Below are 21778 nucleotides of genomic sequence, written 5' to 3' on the forward strand. Positions count from 1 at the left end.
ATCATTCCTCAACAATTCTGTCCCCAGCAATCTAAAACAATCATGGGTTCTTCCACTCCTGAGAAAACAATCCCTCGACCCAGCCATCCCCACCAACTACAGACCCATCACCACAGTTCCCTTCCTATTAAAAATCCTGGACAGAGTCGCATACCTCCAAATTCAGGAATACCTAGAATCCAACCAACTACTAGGTATACACCAATCTGGCTTCAGACCTCAGCACGGAACCGAAACTGCCCTTGTTGACCTCAAAAGCCAAATTGATGAAATTAAAGACAAAGGCAACAACGCTATCCTACTCCTCTTAGGCCTCTCAGCGGCCTTCTACTTGGTCGACCATAAAACCCTCTGCAGCCACCTAGCCACAGCAGCTCACTTCTCCTCTGCTGCAGTCACATGGATACAATCCTTTCTGGCAAACAGAACCATGCGGGTCTTCTCAGCTACACATGCAGCAGACCCCATCCCCATCTCCTGCGGAGTCCCACAAGGCTCCTGTGTCTCCCCCATTTTGTATAACATATTTACAAAGCCACTATTTGACCAACTGGACCGTCTGGGTGTCACCTATACAAATTACACAGATGACACCCAGATACTCCTTACCATCACAGGCAACTACCAGACAGACGTCACCCGGATAAACGAGATATTTTCCATCATTCAGGCATGGATGGCCTCCCATGGCCTCTGCCTGAACGATGAGAAAACGGAGCTCCTCCTTGTCGGCTCTCCCAGCAACCTGGAAAAATTGAATCCTAAATACAACAACATCGCTATCGATGGTCACACCATCCCCATCGCCAAAAGCGTAAAAACGCTTGGTTTTTACCTTGATGCTAACTGCAACCTTTCCAAACAAACTAACATGATTGCTGTGGGAGATTTCCCTTTGTTTGACAAGTCCGCTATCTCCAACACATGTTTGATTTATTGGTTTTGAAGTAGATTTTCACTTTCTTCCTGTTCCGGCACTCTCATCCCTGGTTCAATATAGTTCACTTGGTTAGCTCCTCTGCATACTCTAGCAAAATGCCCCTTCTTATTGCACTTTAAACACGAAGCATTTCTTGCAGGGCAAAATGCGCTCATAGAGATGTGTCGATTGCTGCCACACTTGTAGCACTTGGTTTCTTTGTTCATACTGGTTTTTCGGATTCCTCTCACAGCTGCTACTTCTCCATCTTTTTTTTCTCCCTTCGTGGTCGCCATGTATTTATGTGTTTGCTCCATCCCTCTGGCCGTGTCTACCGCCACCTCCAGAGATGCATCTTTTGTCAACAATCTCTCCTGTATTTTCAAGTTGCTAGTGCATCTCACTAATTGATCCCGTATCAACGAGTCAGTTAATTCAATAGTATTCTATACAATTGCCTCAGCCTCTGCTTACACCGGCAAACTTATTAGTGCCAGTAGACCCTTCCTATCTTCCAACAGTTGCCTTACTCTTGCAAGAGCCCTTATACAATCCAAACTGGATTACTGTAACAGCCTGTACCTAGGTGCCAACCAATCTATAATCAACAAACTGCAAATACTTCAAAATAACGCACTACATGCAGCACTCAACATTCCCAGACGGGAGCACGTCTCCACTGCCAGGAAATCCTGCAAATGGCTCCCCATCCGACAAAAAATCGACCTGAAATCAATCTGCCTCACATACAAGGCCTTAAACCACTTAGCCCCACCCTATCTCACCAACAAATTCTCCTTGAAACACACCACTAGAACCACCAGATCCTCCAATGCCCTTTGCTTGTCCGTACCCAGATTCCTCTTAAAAAGAGCTGGAGGAGCTAGCTTCACAGTAATTGCCTCCCAACTCTGGAACACCTTACCACTCCACATTAAAACTATCGAGTCCTTCCAGATCTTCAGGAAACACGTCATCAGATGGCTCCTAAAAAGGAGTAACCCCACCATAGGCTCAAATATATGTATATTCTGTAAATTGTCGTTTTCAACTACTGTAGTTACTCCCAATAGGGGAGTACCCTGCCTTTGCTCAAACATGTCTGTATACCTGGTAAACTGCTATAATTGGAATCTGTATGTACCACAACTATTTGACCATCTTCTTAAGCGCCCTTCTACCTCCGAGTTTGGAGCGCTATACAAATAAAATAAACAAACAAACAACAAAAGGGAAGGCTAGCCCATACTGCCAAGTGCTTGCCATCATTTCCAATAAAGATGTGTACACAGAGCACGAGGAAACGGCCTGTCGAAGGAGTCAAGATGGCCATACCAGCAGAAGAGGGGAAAAACATCAAGCACAGTCCTCCCCTCTCCTTACCTTCCACCGGAGAATGCAGCTAACATCCGATGCATCCTGGGCTGTGTGTGTCTGAGGAGTGGGTGGTATGTGACATGCCTGCGACAGAACAGAGCCCCCGCACTTTCAAAGACTCTCTGCCACTGTCACCCCACAGCAAGAAGCAGAGAGGCCTCACAACAAAAGGGAAGGCTAGCCCATACTGCCAAGTGCTTGCCATCATTTCCAATAAAGATGTGTACACAGAGCACGAGGAAACGGCCTGTCGAAGGAGTCAAGATGGCCATACCAGCAGAAGAGGGGAAAAACATCAAGCACAGTCCTCCCCCTCTCCTTACCTTCCACCGGAGAATGCAGCTAACATCCGGTGCATCCTGGGCTGTGTGTGTCTGAGGAGTGGGTGGTATGAGACATGCCTGCGACAGACCAGAGCCCCCGCACTTTCAAAGACTCTCTGCCACTGTCACCCCACGACAAGAAGCAGAGAGGCCTCACAACAAAAGGGAAGGCTAGCCCATACTGCCACTGCCAAGTGCTTGCCATCATTGCCAATAAAGATGTGTACAAAGAGCATGAGGAAACAGCCTGTCGAAGGAGTCAAGATGGCCAAACCAGCAGGAGAGGGGAAAAACATCAAGTACAGTCCTCCCCTCTCCTTACCTTCCCCCGGGCCGTGCAGGACCCGGGACACAATACTCACACGGCGGTCCGGAGCCCAGCAAAGAACCGAGCAAGGCAATCCGGCTCAACTGTGACCCCAAGCCCGCAGGGGACCCAGGAGCAGTGCCGCACCTGCGGGAGCCGAGGGCCCCGCCACACAGCCCCCCAGGGGGTCAGCAATCGGTGCTCCCCAGTGCCCCGAACCGGGAAGAAAAAGTCCAACCTGCGGGAGGCAGGAAAAATTAAACTGAGTGACGTGGATGTGGGGGAGGAGTTATAGGGATTTAAAGAAATAGAAGAAGGTCCTGTGTCGGAGGCAGGGGCCTCATGAGGTAAGTACTGGGACGAGGAAGAGTGGACGTGGAGCTAATGTCTACACCTAGCAGACAGCAACGGGTGCAGCCATAAACATTGCTGCCAGGGCGGCCATGCACAGGAAAGTACAGCCATCTCCTGAAAGAAGTGCAGCCTACACACAGGGAAAAGGACGGCCATGTACTGAAAACTGGCCCAAGTGTAGACAAAATGTAGTCCGACGATGTTCCCATCTCTGCTTTGCCACCACAGACACACCCCCAACCACATTCAATTCAAACACCACACCTGGGTGCTGCCTTTCCTCGCCTCCATACCCAACACTGTGGTTTACAGCAGTACTATCAAGACTGACGAACATATAGTGAAAGAAAATGCACTTAAATGAGCACCATTGGGTCAGTCATTGTCCCCACAACATGCAGCTGTATGCAGCCTCCCTCCCAATCAGCATTCTGGGACTTGTGGTACCACTTTTCTCTTATAAAACCTGGACTACAAGTCCCAGAATGCAATAAGAAAACCAGGACTGGATACTCACTTACAGATTGGAATGGGTCATGTTCGCAAGTATCCAGTACTAACTATAGCCACACTCCACCCCCAATAACTGCACAAACAACTGTCTGTAGAAATTCCCCCCTCCCCCTCTCCATTCCCTCCCCCGCCTCTTGCGCCTGGTAACACCCTCTCTGGGTTTCCCCTCCGTGGTTTCGCTCATGCTTTCCTTTCAGTTTCTATTTGGCAGGTAGAGGCCCGGTGGGGTGGGGTGGGGCAGGGCAGGGTAGAGGCCCGGTGGGGTGGGGGTGGGGAAGGGCAGGGCACAGGCAGCCGCAGGGCAGAGTGAGGGACACGTTGCAATGGCGCTGCTGGACCTTCTCCCCGGCTCCCGGGACTGGGCTCTGCCTCTGGGCATTAACCAGGACGAGAGGCCCCTGGGTTCCTGCAGGGAGCTGCTGGGGGGACACATGGCCCTGCCCAGGGGGCTCGAGGTAAGGAGAGCCGGGGATTCCCGAGGCGGGCATAATCATTTAATGTGATGTCTTATTGGGGGGGATGGGGGGCAGGCCTACTCTTCTTCTTACATTTAGTTTTTGCTCCTGCAGTGCCAGCACGGCAGCTGGGAGGGGGCGAGGGCGTGCAACCCCCCCTCCTTCCGATGCAGGCCTTCCTTCTGACCCGGCCCACCCACCCACGGAAGTTTCATGGGATGGGCGCTTGTTCTAAGACCACACCTCTAATGCAATAAACCGACCCCACCGAAACCTGGGGTACTTAAACATCTCCCTCATATCTCCCCTCTCTACACTACCCTGTGTTTAACATCCTGAGGAATTTCAACATCTCTCTCATATCTCCCATCTCTACACTACGCGGTGTATATCCGCCTGAGGGATTCCAATATCTCCCCTCTCTACCCTATGTTGTGTATATCCTCCTGAGGGATGTCAACATCTCTCTCACATCTCCCATCTCTACACTACGCTGTGTATATCAACCTGAGCTATTTAAACATCTCCCTCATATCGCCCCTCTCTACCCTACCCTGTGTATATCCGCCTGAGCTATTTAAACATTTCCCTCATATCTCCCCCTCTACACTACGCTGTGTATATTCGCCTGAGCTATTTAAACATCTCCCTCATATCGCCCCTCTCTACCCTACCCTGTGTATATCCGCCTGAGCTATTTAAACATCTCCCTTATCTCTCCCCTCTCTACCATACGCTGTGTAAATCCTCCTGAGCTATTTAAACATCTCCCTCATATCTCCTCTCTCTACACTTCTCTGTGTATATCCGCCTGAGTTATTTAAACATCTCCCTCATATCTCCCCTCTACACTATGCTGTGTATATCCGCCTGAGCTATTTAAACATCTCCTGCATATCTCCCCTCTCTACACTACGCTGTCTATATCAGCCTGAGCTATTTAAAAATCTCCCTCATATCTCCCCCCTCTACACTTTACTGTGTATATCCGCCTGAGCTATTTAAACATCTCCCGCATATTGCCCCTTTCTACACTTCTCTGTGTATATCCGCCTGAGTTATTTAAACATCTCCCTCATATCTCCCCTCTCTACACTATGCTGTGTATATCCACCTGAGCTCTTTAAACATCTCCTGCATATCTCCCCTCTCTACACTATGCTGTATTTAACCTCCTGAGGAATTTCAACATCTCTCTCATATGTATCTTCCCCTCTCTATGCGGTGTACATCAGCCTGAGCTATTTAAACATCTCCCGCATATCGCCCCTTTCTACACTACTCTGTGTATATCCACCAGAGCTATTTAAGCATCTCTCTCATATCTCTCCTCACTATACTATGCTGTGTTTAACCTCCTGAGGAATGTCAACATCTCTATCATATGTATCTCTCCTCTCTACACTACGCTGTGTATATCCGCCTGAGCTATTTAAACATCTCCCTCATATCTCCTCTCTCTACACTACACTGTGTATATCCACCTGAGCTATTTAAACATCTCCTGCATATCTCCCCTCTTTATACTACGCTGTGTATATCCGCCTGAGGTATTTAAATAACTCTCTCATATCTCCCCTCTCTACACTACGCTGTGTATATCCGCTTGAGCTATTTAAACATCTCTCTCATATCTCCTCTCTCTACACCACGCTGTGTATATCCGCCTCGGCTATTTAAACTTTTCTGTCATATCTCCCCTCTCTACACTACGCTGTGTTTAACCTCCTGAGGAATTTCAACATCTCTCTCATATCTCCCCTCTCTACACTACGCTGTGTATATCCGCTTGAGCTATTTAAACATCTCTCTCATATCTCCTCTCTCTACACCACGCTGTGTATATCCGCCTCGGCTATTTAAACTTTTCTATCATATCTCCCCTCTCTACACTACGCTGTGTTTAACCTCCTGAGGAATTTCAACATCTCTCTCATATCTCCCCTCTCTACACTACGCTGTGTATATCTGCCTGAGCTATTTAAACATCTCCCTCATATCTCCTCTCTCTACCCTACCCTGTGTATATCCTCCTGAGCTATTTAAACATCTCCCTCATATCTCCTCTCTCTACACTTCTCTGTGTATATCCGCCTGAGTTATTTAAACATCTCCCTCATATCTCCCCTCTACACTACGCTGTGTATATCCGCCTGAGCTATTTAAACATCTCCTGCATATCTCCCCTCTCTACATACGCTGTCTATATCCGCCTGAGCTATTTAAAAATCTCCCTCATATCTCCCCCCTCTACACTTTACTGTGTATATCCGCCTGAGCTATTTAAACATCTCTCTCATATCTTCCCTCTCTACACTATGTTGTGTATATCAGCTTTAGCTATTTAAACATCTCCCGCATATTGCCCCTTTCTACACTTCTCTGTGTATATCCGCCTGAGTTATTTAAACATCTCCCTCATATCTCCCCTCTCTACACTACGCTGTGTATATCCACCTGAGCTCTTTAAACATCTCCTGCATATCTCCCCTCTCTACACTATGCTGTATTTAACCTCCTGAGGAATTTCAACATCTCTCTCATATGTATCTTCCCCTCTCTACACTACGCGGTGTATATCAGCCTGAGCTATTTAAACATCTCCTGCATATCGCCCCCTTCTACACTACTCTGTGTATATCCACCTGAGCTATTTAAGCATCTCTCTCATATCTCTCCTCACTATACTATGCTGTGTTTAACCTCCTGAGGAATGTCAACATCTCTATCATATGTATCTCTCCTCTCTACACTACGCTGTATATATCCGCCTGAGCTATTTAAACATCTCCCTCATATCTCCTCTCTCTACACTACACTGTGTATATCCACCTGAGCTATTTAAACATCTCCTGCATATCTCCCCTCTCTATACTACGCTGTGTTTATCCGCCTGAGGTATTTAAATAACTCTCTCATATCTCCCCTCTCTACACTACACTGTGTATATCCGCTTGAGCTATTTAAACATCTCTCTCATATCTCCTCTCTCTACAGCACGCTGTGTATATCCGCCTCGGCTATTTAAACTTTTCTATCATATCTCCCCTCTCTACACTACGCTGTGTTTAACCTCCTGAGCTATTTTAACATCTCCCTCATATCTCCTCTCTCTACACTACGCTGTGTATATCCACCTGAGCTATTTAAACATCACCCTCATATCTCCCCTCTCTACACTACGCTGTGTATATCCGCCTGAGCTATTTAAACATCTCTCATATCTCCCCTTTCTACACTATGCTGTGTATATCCGCTTGAGCTATTTAAAATTCTCTCTCATATCTCCCCTCTCTACACTACGCTGTGTATATTAGCCTGAGCTATTTAAACATCTCCCGCATATCGCCCCTTTCTACACTACTCTGTGTATATCCACCTGAGCTATTTAAGCATCTCTCTCATATCTCTCCTCACTATACTACGCTGTGTTTAACCTCCTGAGGAATGTCAACATCTCTATCATATGTATCTCTCCTCTCTACACTGCGCTGTGTATATCCACCTGAGCTATTTAAACATCTCCTTCATATCTCCTCTCTCTACACTACACTGTGTATATCCACCTGAGCTATTTAAACATCTCCTGCATATCTCCCCTCTCTATACTACGCTGTGTATATCCGCCTGAGGTATTTAAATAACTCTCTCATATCTCCCCTCTCTACACTACGCTGTGTATATCCGCTTGAGCTATTTAAACATCTCTCTCATATCTCCTCTCTCTACACCACGCTGTGTATATCCGCCTCGGCTATTTAAACTTTTCTATCATATCTCCCCTCTCTACACTACGCTGCGTTTAACCTCCTGAGGAATTTCAACATCTCTCTCATATCTCCCCTCTCTACACTACGCTGTGTATACCTGCCTGGGCTATTTAAACATCTCCCTCATATCTCCTCTCTCTACACTACGCTGTGTATATCCACCTGAGCTATTTAAACATCGCCCTCATATCTCCCCTCTCTACACTACGCTGTGTATATCCGCCTGAGCTATTTGAACATCTCTCATATCTCCCCTTTCTACACTACGCTGTGTATATCCGCTTGAGCTATTTAAACTTCTCTCTCATATCTCCCCTCTCTACACTACGCTGTGTATATTCTCCTAAGCTATTTAAACATCTCAATCATATCTCCCCCTCTGTACACCACGCTGTGTATATCCACCTGAGCTATTTAAACATCTCTCACATATTTCCCCTCTCTACTCTACGCTGTGTTTATCCTCCTGAGTGATTTAAAAATCTCTATCATATCTCCCCTACACCGGTTTTATCTTCATACTCCTGGGGTACTTAAACATCTTGCTCAAATCTCACATCTCCACCCTCTGCTGTATTACTCCTGAAGTATTGTATTTACATAGCTCAGATGATTACATCTCTCCCTCATATCTTTATCTCTTTATTTGACTGTATTGGTAACACTGAAGTATTCAACTGCACCCCTTATACATCCCCTCTCTGCACCTCTTATATATCCCGTCTTTGCCCCTCTTATATCTCCCCTCTTTGCACTCCTTATATCTCCCCTCTCTGCACCTCTTATATCTCCCCTCTTTGCACCCCTTATATCTCCCCTCTCTGCACCCCTTATATCCCCCTTCTCTGCACGACTCATAACCTCTCTCTCTGCATCCCTTATCTGTCCCCTCTCTGCACCTCTTATAACCCCCTCTTTCCTCCTGTTTTATCTCCCCGCTTTGCACCCCTTATATTGCCCGCTATGCACCCCTTATATCTCCCCTCTTTGCGCCCCTCATAACTCCCCTCGCTGCACTCCTTATATCTCCTCTCTCTGCACCCCTTATATTTCCCCACTTTGTACCCCTTATATCTCCCCTATCTGCAGAACCCTTATATCACCCCTCTTTGAACCCCTTATATCTTGCCTTCCCCTGCCTGTTATCCTCTCACGGTGCACCCTAACACTAGGTTCTCCCTATGTACTCCTGCACTGACCATGTCTTGTACACTCCTGGATTATCCTCCCCTGTACACTCCTACACAAAGCCCTCCCTGTACACCCGCAGTTAACCACTCCCTGTACTCCCCAGCATTATCCTCTCTCTGTGCACCCAGAGTTAACCACTTCCTGTACATCCCTGCATTATCCTCTCTCTCTGCACCCCTGCATTATCCCTTCCCTGTGCACCCCTGTATTATCCCCTCCATGTGCATCCCCGCATTATCCCCTCCCTGCGCACCCCAGCATGATCCCCTCCCTCTGCATCCCAGCATTATCCCCTCCCTGTACACCCCAGCATTATCTCCTCCTTGTGCACCCAGCATTATCCCCTCCCTGTACACCCCAGCATTATCCCCCTGTACACCCCAGCATTATCCCCTCCCTGTACTCACCAGCATAACCCCCTCCCAGTGCACCCCAGCATTACCCCATCCCTCAGTACTCCAGCATTATTCCCTCCCTGTACACCCCAGCATTATCCCCTCCCTGTACACCCCAGCATTATCCCCTCCCTGTACACCCCAGCATTATCCCCTCTCTGTGCACCCAGCATTATCCCCTCCCTGAACCCCCCAGCATTATCCCCTCCCTGTACTCCCCAGCATTATCCCCTCCCAGTACAACCCAGCATTACCCCCTCCTTCTGCACCCCAGCATCAGCCCCTTCCTGTGCACCCAGCATTATCTCATCCCTGTACACTCCAGCATTACCCCCTTCCTGTGCACCTCAGCATTACCCACTCCCTGTGCACCCCAGCATGATTCCCTCCTGCTGTACCCCAGCATTATCCCCTCCCTGTACACCCCAGCTTATCCCCCCTGTACACCCCAGCATTATCCCCTCCCTGTACTCCCCAGCATTACCCCCTCATTCTACACCCCAGTATTAGCCTCTCCCTCTACATCCCAGCATTATCCCCACCCTGTACTCCCCAGCATTATCCTCTCCTTCTACACTCCAGCATTACCCCCTTCCTGTGCACCTCAGCATTACCCACTCCCTGTGCACCCTAGCATTATCCCCTCCCTGTACTCCCCAGCATTATCCACTCCTTCTACACCCCAGCATTAGCCCCTCCCTGTGCACCCCAGCATTACCCCCTCCCCCTACACCCCATCATTATCCCCTCCCTGCGCACCTCAGCATTATCCCATCCCTGTGAATCCCAGCATTTTCCCCTCCCTGTACACCCCAGCCGTATCCTCTCCCTGTACACCCCAGCATTATCCTCTCCCTGTGCACCTAGCATTAGCATCTCTCTCTCTCTCTTTCTCTCTCTCTCTCTCCTGTAGACCCTAGCATTATCCTCTCCCTGTACACCACAGCAGTATCCTCTTCATCTACACCCCAGCTTTAGTCTCACCCACCCCAGTATTAGCCTCTCCCTCTACACCCCAGCATAAGCATCTCTCTCTCTCCTGTAGACCCTAGCATTAGCCCCTCCCTGTACACCCCAGCAGTATCCTCTCCCTGTGCACCCCAGCATTAGCATCTACACCCCAGTATTAGCCTCTCCCTCTACACCCCAGCATTAGCATCTACACCACAGCTTTAGCCTCACCCACCCAGTATTAGACTCTCCTTTTAGAGACAGCATTAGACCTTCCTGGTACAGCGCAGCATCATCCTCTCCCTGCACCCTAAGATTATATTCTCCTCATACACCCCAGAATTATCCTCTCCCTGTACTCCCCAACATTATATTTTCCTTGTACACTTCAACATTATCCCCTCTCTGTACCCCCATGTGAGGAACTCGACCATCCACACAGGGAGAGCGTGCTCGCTTGGGCTTTTTGATTTTTTAATAATGAAAATGAATGATGGGGTATCAACCTCCAAGAAATGTGTGAGGCCATTCTGCACCCCTTTCCTCTGCTTCCCGCACAAAATGCATAGTCACATGTACTCTCGGAAGACACTGCCTACAGATGCTGTGTTTCCCTGTCATATTCAGCTGGAATGTGACAGCCAATAAGGGGGAAAGCACACCTTCATCCAGCCATGGGCAGCCTAATTTAAATATCAAATGCTCCATGGATCTGCTTTTCCTTTGTCTAATCTGGCTGGTGGCAGTGCATACTAAATAGGAATAATTAAGGCAACCCTACTGAAGTGGCTTGGTTGCCAGAATAGACAATAGGAATGGTCGGTCTAACACCCCTTTGGTATGCAATGTGTCAACTTGAAGCTAGTTCCCACCGCTCTGTATGAAAGGCGGTGAAATGCATCTCTGGGTCAACTATTTACTGCAGGCAAACTCCTGCAGAGTTGACCCCTTTCAGAGGGGAGAAGTATGTGATTTGGGGGAGACAAGAAGTCTGCTCTCACCACATACTTCAAGCGAAACCTGCACTTTAATCAAAAGTTGCAGAGGGCTCAGTTAACCAGAGGGACACTTTGATCTACAACAGACAGAAAGTTGGGTGGGACCTGGGTATATGTTGTCACCCCTCACCTTTTCCTGCTGCAGAGCACTCTGGTCCTGACCTCAGGCATAACAGAAGATTGTTGGTGGGGACCCAGGATTGGTTCATTAAGGTAGGCTTAGCCTGCACCAACCACTGGGGCCCATTTGGCTTTAAAAGAGGGCTGAACCCACCACTTAGCAGATCATCCAACGAATTAAAAGGAGTAAGAAGAAGGAATCATTTGGACCCGGGCTGAATATACAGTCTACCTTACATCTTCCGCCAGTGAACGAAGGCCAGGAGGTCCAAGAGGGAAGCAATATCCCTCCCCTAAACATCTCACAGGGAACTGAGGGAGATACCGGACTCAGAGGACCCGTCCAGCAGCTCCAGAACTTGTACCCATTCAGCACACAGAATACCCTGCTCGGTTTTGCCAGCACGCTTCCTAGGTGGGAAGTGTTGGAGAGTATCTGAACTAAGGACAAGGGCTTTGCCTGCAAACACTCTCCTAAGCTTTGGGCCATCCGCCTTGAAAGGTACGACACAAGCCCTGTGAAGAAGCTAGGAGTGCCACACAAGCATCAACCAGCATCCATATTTTACGGACATTTTTTGAGACAGTCGAGTCCTCCAACTGCAACCGGCTGCACCGCTGACTGTTGGCACGCTACAGTAACTCAAGCCGTTCGAGATGCCTCGACCAGCATTCCAGATCCACCAACCAGCACAGAGACGATTCTTGACCCAGAGCCACTGTATAGGTCAGCCTGTAGCCTTCCGTTCAGCCTCGCTTGCCGAACAGCCTGCTGCCTGTTCCTCGCAGCTATCTCCCATCTCGAACTCTATTTTAGGAGCTGCCAAGTGCCCTGGAACCAATTCGATGCTGTCGAGCATCAAGAACTTCCTAAGCACCAGGAACATTGTGGTTCTGCCCCCTGGTCCTTCTCCAAAGGCCCCTAGAGACAGTTACCACCCTTTCACCCTTGGTGCTGAAACCAAATAACCTTGAAGAGTAAAACTGATTACTTTACCATCAATATCCAGAGTGCATCCCTTTCCTTCGTGAAACTGTCTGTCCTCTGGGTTCCTTCACAGAGTGGGTTGTATTTTGTAGTGTGCTAGAACTATCTGTTATAGTAATAATAAAGTAGATATTTGTATACAACCATGACTGGAAAGTCCCTTTTATTATTGGGGGGTAATTGTATTTTCGCTGTTTTGCAACTAACCAACGATCCACAACCTTGCCGAGATAAGCCTGCCATTCCGTCCACGTTACCAAAAATTGGGACAAGGAGGTTTATAATTGACTTGTGTTCCAATCTGTTCGGATCCCTTCTGGTGAACTAGAGGTGTGGGGCTGATTGATGGTTTAGAAACCGATATTTATGCCTGGATCAGTGGTGCCCCGAAAGTTGATTTGTCACATTGGTAGCAAGCGGTCGGATCAGTTGGAGCCTTGCGCACAGCTTAGTCGCCCAATGATAAAAGTACTGTTGCTGGCAACGTTTAGTCACTGCTGGGTATTAGTAATAGTCATGGAGTTTGACATGGAGACTGTAAAAGGCAGGAACAAGGATGTCTTGTGCGTCTTATTTCAAGAGAGGGGACTTCCCCACTGCACTAATAAACCTGAGTTGCTGACCAGCCTACAAGCTTGGGTAAAAGCGAGGGCGGTTGGGGAGAAGACCCCAGGGGACGAGCTAGGCACTGTGTACCCGAACAGACAAGACCTTCCAGAGGGGAAAATGACAAGGACAACCACGCGAGCAGTGTGTCTCGCCAATCATCCCGCCGGGGGGCAAGTGTGGTTTCTCAACACTCAAGGGTTTCAGTGAGGATGGGGGCTAGTGTGGCATCCTGCAGTTCCCAGGCCTCAGCACAGTCTCTAAGTGGCCCAGTAATTGTTCCGGCTGTTAATGAGGTAGCGGCTAGAAAGCTCCTGCTCAAGGAGAGGAGACTAGCGCTTGAGGAACAGAAACAGCGGGACATGGTCACCTTAGAGCTGCGTAAACGGGCACTTGAAGAGCAGAAGGAGGCCAATAGATCCGCTTCTAGCGAAAGCAGCAGTAGTGGCTCAAACCAGAGTGCCCGGGATATGCCCCATGGAACATCCCCACAGACTTAGTACAGGTTTATGAAGTGGGGAAGGATATTTTTGACAGTTTGAAGTGCTCGAACTGGCTTTCCAGCTACAGGAGGTGGATGAGGTACTGTGGGGTGCAGCCCTGATGAGTCGCTTACTGACACCAGGGTCTGATACTATTCTTCAGTTAACTCCTGAGGAAAGGCCCGTTTATGACAGCATTAAGGTATCCCTCCTCAGGAAGTTCTGTAAAATCCCAGAATAGTATCTCAAGAGCTTCAGAGAGCTTGGAAAGAAAAGTGGGCAGACATTTGAAGCGTTCACACACTTCTCGTTGAAATATCTGAGCGGGTGGGTGAGTGGTAACAAAGTTGACACAGGGATGTACAATTTGATTGCGTGTGAGCATGTGTTGAAAAATTGTGAGGTTGACCTACACCAGTATCTTGTGGACAAGACTATTACAGACCCTAGGGAGCTTGCAAATACTGCTGACAGGTTTGTGAGTACTTGAGTCCAGAAAAAGGCTCAGGTGGGCACACCCACACCGGAAGAGAAATTGGCGGACAAAAAGTAAACAAGGATGGGAAGGACAAAGGTCCAACCAAATCCTCTTCAATGTCAGGTCTCCCAAAGAGCAAAGGGAAATCCCCAAACACTAGTTCAGCCGTGCACCCTGAAAAGAAGAGCGCAGGCACCCCTAACACTGGGACACCTGCCTTCTCACCTCCCAAAGGTTGTTTTGTGTGGAAGGAGCTGGGCCATAGGAAAGGGGATCATGCTTGCACACGCTTACCCAAGCAAGCCATAGTGAATGTTGGACTCGTGGAATTCCCACTAGGCCAGGCAGTAACCAAATGTGGATTGGTTATATTGAGTCGGAACAGTACCGGGTCTCCAGAAGAAACCCCAGTTCCCAATAATTATCAACTCTATCTAGAACATGTGTATATCAATGGACACAAAACACCTGCGGTCCGAGACACCACGGCTAGCGTCACTATTGCTCGGCCTGATTTGTGTGTAAATGGGTTTGATGGTAAGACTAAGTGCCACTTGGCGATAGTAGCATTCAGCTGGTGAGGTGAAATGATCCAGCACGGTGTAGCGGAGAAAGACTCCATCCCTGTTGCATGTCTGTTGGGTAATGATCTACCTGATCCTGAAATAGTTGCAGCGGCTACACGATTGAGGGCCAAAGAGAACACCAAATTGAACGCTCTGAAAGCCTTAGGGCCTGGAGTGCTTCCAGAGGGCTTGTTGGAAGGACCGGCGTGGCCGGTAACCCCTAGTCCTTTCACACAGCCTACTGAGTCACCCTATTCCAGCCGGAGAGGGACTGGTAGACACTGAGGACCCTACTTTGGTTGCAGGGGACTCAGTGACTTTAGAGTTGCCTGTAGCAGCGCAGGAACCTGAGGTGGAGGACCAGGTAGGCGCAGATCCGAAGGGTCTGCCCAAGCTGGAAGAGTTTGCATCAGCTGGGGGCCCAGATCAGACTGACTTCTACACAGCCCCGAAAGAGTGTCCCACTCTGGCGGGTCTGCGGAAGCAGGCAGGGGAGCAGGCTAAGGGCAAGGCACCTGGACTGTTCAAAGTGTACTGGGAGGATGGACTCCTGTACAGTGAGCCAAAAGACTCTGAGAGCGAGGGCACCAGAAGGTTGGTGATTCCCCAAAGCCACAGAAAGTTCCTTTTGGATTTGGCTCATCAAATACCTTTAGCGGGTCACTTGGGAGTGACTAAGACATCAGACCGGTTGTCTGCGCACTTTTACTGGCTGCAGTTCGGTGTGAAAGTTAAGGAATTTGTCCGGTCAAGCTTCTGGCAAGTCAGGTGGTGCCACAAAGGCCCCCTTAGTTCCACTACCCGTGGTTGGGCAGCCTTTTGAGAGAATAGGCATGGGTATTGTGGGTCCTTTGGATCCTCAAACCAGCTCAGGGAACAGATATATCTTGATGGTGGTAGACCACGCCACAAGATACACTGAGAGTGTCCCTCTAAGGAGCATCAAAGCCCCCCTGGTTGTCTCGGCAGGATAGCTCAGGGGCAATGTGCTCGCCTTGGAAGCAAGACGACACAGAGCAACACAGGTTCGATCCCCGGGTCAGCGCTCTTGGTATTAAGCGCGTTATAAAGATCATATATCATATCAAGCCTATGATTGGGATTTTCTCCCGTGTTGGATTCCCCAAGGAAGTCGTTTCTGACAGTGGATCAAACTTCACATCAGCATATGTGAAGGCTATGTGGGAAGAGTGTGGAGTCACCTACCGGTTCTCTAACTCCTTCCATCCACAAACCAATGGGCTTGTTGAGTGGTTCAACTTGACCCGGAAAGGCATGATAGGTGGCTTGGAAGAGCAACTGAGGAGAAAATGGGATATTCTCCTGCCATAGCTTCTGTTCGCCTACAGGGAGTAGGGTTTAGCCCTGTTGAGCCTCTGTTTGGACACTCTGTATGAGGTCCGCTCAGTCTAGTGAAGGAGGGATGGGAAAGCAAACCCTCGTCCCCATCACGAGATGTGGTGGACTATATATTCGGCCTTCGTTAACGGAATATTTCACACCACTTACCAATGTAGATTATTAAAGACATATGTTTCACACTACATGCCTTAGACAATTTTGTAATGTGACTATGCATAAAGCTGAAGCACTGTGAATTCCATCGATACTCCAATGACGAGGCCCTACAGTCTCAGGTATTTGCGGGTGTGAGTCCCAGGGTCTTCGGAAAAAGCTCCTGCAGAAACAACGGTTGCTCAAAGAAATTCTCGGCTTGGCACGCATGGCGACAGCAGTGGAATCTCAATTGGACAATTTGGGTAAAGTCACCATACAGTGAAAATCCACTGATCAAGAAGCAGTCAACAAGCTTTTCACATCACCAAACCCTCAACCTAGACGCCCTGACGCCACATGCTACAGGTGCGGGTATGAATACCCTCATACAGGAGACTGCCCCACTCTGGGACAATAATGCGCTGCATGTGGGGTTACAACCACTTCAGAGCCATGTGCAAGAATGCCCCCATCCACTCTACAAGCCAGAGAAGTCTTAGAGGGCAAAGGAAGTCTTTGCTGCCAAGTCCTTGCGAAGCAGGATCAGACTCAGACCTTAGATGGCAGAGTCGAGATGAACGGGACCAAAGGAAAACATACTCACGAGGAGAGTATAGGCTGTCTGAAGGCTCCCAACGCGGTGGGCGCAAGTGCTATGTCCGCTACATTGAAATGAAGTCGCCCTCCAGTAGCGAGTCGCCTTCCTCAGATGAGGACCAGCTGAAAAAGGGGTATGTGTGGGCTCTGAACAACACCACTGCAACCCTGCATAGCCCAGTTCTAGCCATTGAGGTCAATGACACGCCACTGGACTTTCTCTTTGACACTGGCGCCACAGTTAATATAATTAGCGAGGAGATACACAACACAGTCGCAAAGGCGCCCAAACTCAAAAAGGCCACGGTTGATATCTACCCATATGGCGCAACCACGCCACTACCATGCAAAGGTGTCATCTCTGCCAGATGCACACACAAGGCCCACGCTGCAAAGATACAGTTACATATCCTCAAGACGAAAGTAAACAGCGTCTGTATACTCAGTTTCAAAACTGCAGTGGACATGGGTCTAGTCCATATCATGTATCAACTGATGGCCCACAAATACTTTGCTCGACAAGATGACTTCGAAGCAGAGTTCCCAAAAGTATTCAAGGGACTTGGGAAGCTAAAAAACCGCTAAGTCCAACTTCACATTAAACCCAAAATAAAACCTGTCGCCCAACACTACCGGGGCATACCCATTAATGTACAAAGTCAGGTGGAGGAGGAAATTAACAAACTAATAAAGCAACATGTCATTGAGACGGCAACAGGTCCAATGGGTGTCTCCCATAGACACATCCCAAAAAAAGTCCCTGGATGGCTCCATTAGACTATGTGTAGACACGAGAAGGGAATGAGGCCATAGAAATAGAAAGACACCAGGCACCATGGATAACTGACATGATGTCATCTTTGATGTTCTGGGTGTTAGTCTTAGCAGTGCACAGTGGTGGTGCGAGTTATGGTTGCTTAGCTTACCATAACTGGCGAATTGCTAAGGTTTTTTGGTTTTACTTGTAACCATAACGCCCCTTTAGCAAAGTTTTTTTCATTGAATAAAGATATATGCAAGTCTCCTTGGTGTTGCCTGAAGGTGGCCAATTAGAGAACTTAGAAGATATATAGTAAGACTATAAGGGTAGCCTGTCCATTGCATTTAGAGATTCCTATGATCCCAAGATCCTATGTCTGTCACCCCAAGAAAATGTACTAAATTAGTTGGTCTAGTGCGTATAGATGACTTTGAGGGTAGCCTATCTATAGTACCTAGAAGAGCCTAGGAGGGTACCTTCACTTTTCACACAGATGATCTGATCACACAGCAAGATCAAAGATATGTTCCATGTGCTAATCTATTCTCATGCTTTTTTTGGTGGTTTGGGGGTCTCCAGCCAGTAACAGCAGGCATCCACCCTGGTTCCTTTACTGGTTCTGTGTGATACTAGTAGGTCTGTGATGACAGGCCCAATACTCATTACGTGTCCTTCTTTCTTACCAGCCTGCTCACTTCCTCCAGTCGTGCACAGAGGGTGGCAGTGGTGCAAAACTCGAGCTCTGGCATGGGACCACCACCCTGGCCTTCAAGTTCTAGCATGGGGTGGTGGTGGCGGTGGATTCCCGGGCCTCCGCAGGGAGTTATATTGGTGAGTGACATCTTCTTCCCTCCTCTCTTTATCCCCAGGTATTGGATCATCTTTGGGTGACGTTTCCCATTCATCCCTTTACATAACAGACACAGGCCTATGACAGAGGTGCTATCCTTCGGGGTACAGAGACCTTACTGGCTCAGGCAGCAGAAATATCCCTGAGGTTACAGAAAATGTACTAGCCCCCGCAGCAGAACCATACCTCAGGGTACAAAGACCTTACTTCCTCAGGCAGCAGTCCTATCCCTCAGAGAACTTACTGGCTCAGGCAGCAGTCCTATCCTTCAGACACCTTACTGGCTCAGGCAGCAGAGCCACCCCTCAGGGTACAGAGACCTTACTGGCTCAGGCAGCAGTCCTATCCCTCAGAGACCTTACTGGCTCAGGCAGCAGTGCCATCCCTCAGGGTACCGAGACCTTACTGGCTCAGGGAGAAGATCTAACCCTGAGTTTACACAGAGCCAACATGCCTAGGGCCCCCACTGCAGAGCAACCGTTAGGTACCACAGATCTTACAGACTCAAGGCTCAGCCAGCAGAGCTATCCCTAGGGTTATACCAACCTCAGGCAACAGACCTACCCTCAGGGCTTGCAGATTACAGGCTCAAGCCTCAGCAGGGCTATCTCTTGGGATGTACAGACTACTTAGGTGTAGGCAGCAGGTGTAACCCTCAGGTTATGCATATTCGATGCAGAAGGCTCAGACAGCAGAGCTATCCGTGGGGTTACACCCACCATCAGGCACATGCAGAAGATCTAACCCTAAACAGGCACAGAGATATCCCTGGGGTTACACCCACCATACAGGCACTTGCAGAAGATCTAACTCTCCACAGGCACGGATTATCCCTGGGGTTACACCCACCATACAGGCACATGCAGAAGATCTAACCCTCAACAGGCACGGAGCTATCCCTGGGGTTACAGCCACCACACAGGCACATGCAGAAGATCTAACGCCCAACAGGCACAGAGCTATCCCTGGAGTTATACCCACCACACAGGCGCATGCAGAAGATCTAACCCCCAACAGTTACGGAGCTATCCCAGGGGTTACACCCACCACACAGGCACATGCAGAAGATCTAACCCTCAAGAGGCACGGAGCTATCCCTGGGGTTACACCCACCATACAGGCACATGCAGAAGATCTAACCCTCAACAGGCACAGAGCTATCCCTGGGGTTACACCCACCATACAGGCACATGCAGAAGATCTAACCCTCAACAGGCACGGAGCTATCCCTGGGGTTACACCCACCATACAGGCACCTGCAGAAGATCTAACCCTCAACAGGCACGTAGCTATCCCTGGGGTTACACCCACTGACAGGCACATGAGAAGATCTAACCCTCAACAGGCATGGAGCTATCCCTGGGGTTACACCCACCATACAGGCACATGCAGAAGTTCTAACCCTCAACAGGCACGGAGCTATCTCTGGGGTTATAACCACCATACATGCACATGCAGAAGATCTAACCCTCAACAGGCACGGAGCTATCCCTGGGGTTACACCCACCATACAGGCACATGCAGAAGATCTAACCCTCAACAGGCACAGAGCTATCCCTGGGGTTACACCCACCATACAGGCACATGCAGAAGATCTAACCCTCAACAGGCACAGAGCTATCCCTGGGGTTACACCCACCATACAGGCACATGCAGAAGATCTAACCCTCAACAGGCACGGAGCTATCCCTGGGGTTACAGCCACCACACAGGCACATGCAGAAGATCTAACGCCCAACAGGCACAGAGCTATCCCTGGAGTTATACCCACCACACAGGCGCATGCAGAAGATCTAACCCCCAACAGTTACGGAGCTATCCCAGGGGTTACACCCACCACACAGGCACATGCAGAAGATCTAACCCTCAAGAGGCACGGAGCTATCCCTGGGGTTACACCCACCATACAGGCACATGCAGAAGATCTAACCCTCAACAGGTACAGAGCTATCCCTGGGGTTACACCCACCATACAGGCACATGCAGAAGATCTAACCCTCAACAGGCACGGAGCTATCCCTGGGGTTACACCCACCATACAGGCACCTGCAGAAGATCTAACCCTCAACAGGCACGTAGCTATCCCTGGGGTTACACCCACTGACAGGCACATGAGAAGATCTAACCCTCAACAGGCATGGAGCTATCCCTGGGGTTACACCCACCATACAGGCACATGCAGAAGTTCTAACCCTCAACAGGCACGGAGCTATCTCTGGGGTTATAACCACCATACATGCACATGCAGAAGATCTAACCCTCAACAGGCACGGAGCTATCCCTGGGGTTACACCCACCATACAGGCACATGCAGAAGATCTAACCCTCAACAGGCACAGAGCTATCCCTGGGGTTACACCCACCATACAGGCACATGCAGAAGATCTAACCCTCAATAGGCACAGAGCTATCCCTGGGGTTACACCCACCACACAGGCACATGCAGAAGATCTAACCCTCAACAGGCACGGAGCTATCCCTGGGGTTACACCCACCATACAGGCACATGCAGAAGATCTAACCCTCAACAGGCACTGAGCTATCTTTCAGCTAACACATATCCCACAGGCGTGACTTTAAGAGGGCGCATTTCTCCATCATGATACACGACTCTTAGAGGCTCAGCCTCAGATAGCAGCACTATCCCTCAGGATACATCGATCATACAGGCTCAGGCCTCAGACAGGAACATTATCCCCCAGGTTACATGGATCATACAGGCTGAGGCCCCAGCAGTGATATCCCTTGGGTTTCATTGATATTAGAGGCCTTTTTCCTGTTACCATTTCCTGGCTCCCCTGAAGTGCACTCTCCATGGAGTACTTGTTCCGCACTCCGTAACCCCCTGATTTCATCTCTTTCTCACCTGCAGCCAACACTCAAGTTAACAAGGTCATTGAGATCAACCCCTACCTGCTAGGCACCATGTCTGGGAGTGCGGCCGACTGCCAGTACTGGGAGCGGATGCTGGCCAAGGAATGCAGGTAAGAGCCCCCCCAGCCATTTGCCCATTCACCTGAGGGCCCCCTCCTGGCACACATGCAATGAAACACCCTCTGAGACATCTGTGGACCCTTACACTAAGGAACAGACCCTTCATCTAACTGATGGCCTCTGATTCCCCCCAAGAGCAACGCACTATCTAGTGCATGACCTTTGACTCACAAGAACTGTCCCCTCATATGATTTATGACCACTGACTCCTAGGAGCAACACCCTATCTAGTGCAAGACCTTTGACTCCGAAGAACTGTCCCCTCATCTGATTTATGACCACTGACC

At 49.1% G+C, this 21778-nt stretch overlaps 1 protein-coding gene across 1 annotated transcript in view; it reads left to right on the forward strand.

Annotated features, from left to right (window-relative positions):
* The first annotated feature begins 4096 nt into the window (after window positions 1-4096).
* Window positions 4097-21778, forward strand: part of LOC138522051 (proteasome subunit beta type-8-like) — a 28944-nt gene continuing 11262 nt past the window's right edge. The window contains exons 1-3 of the mRNA XM_069635281.1: window positions 4097-4248; window positions 18334-18478; window positions 21370-21481. Of these exons, the coding sequence (XP_069491382.1) occupies window positions 21423-21481 (59 nt within the window). The 5' untranslated portion in view covers window positions 4097-4248; window positions 18334-18478; window positions 21370-21422. The remainder of the gene's footprint in view (window positions 4249-18333; window positions 18479-21369; window positions 21482-21778) is intronic.

The sequence above is a fragment of the Ambystoma mexicanum genome, chromosome 13 (assembly GCF_040938575.1).
Source record: "Ambystoma mexicanum isolate Mex_15411 chromosome 13, UKY_AmexF1_1, whole genome shotgun sequence".
NCBI classification, from domain to species: Eukaryota; Metazoa; Chordata; class Amphibia; order Caudata; family Ambystomatidae; genus Ambystoma; species Ambystoma mexicanum.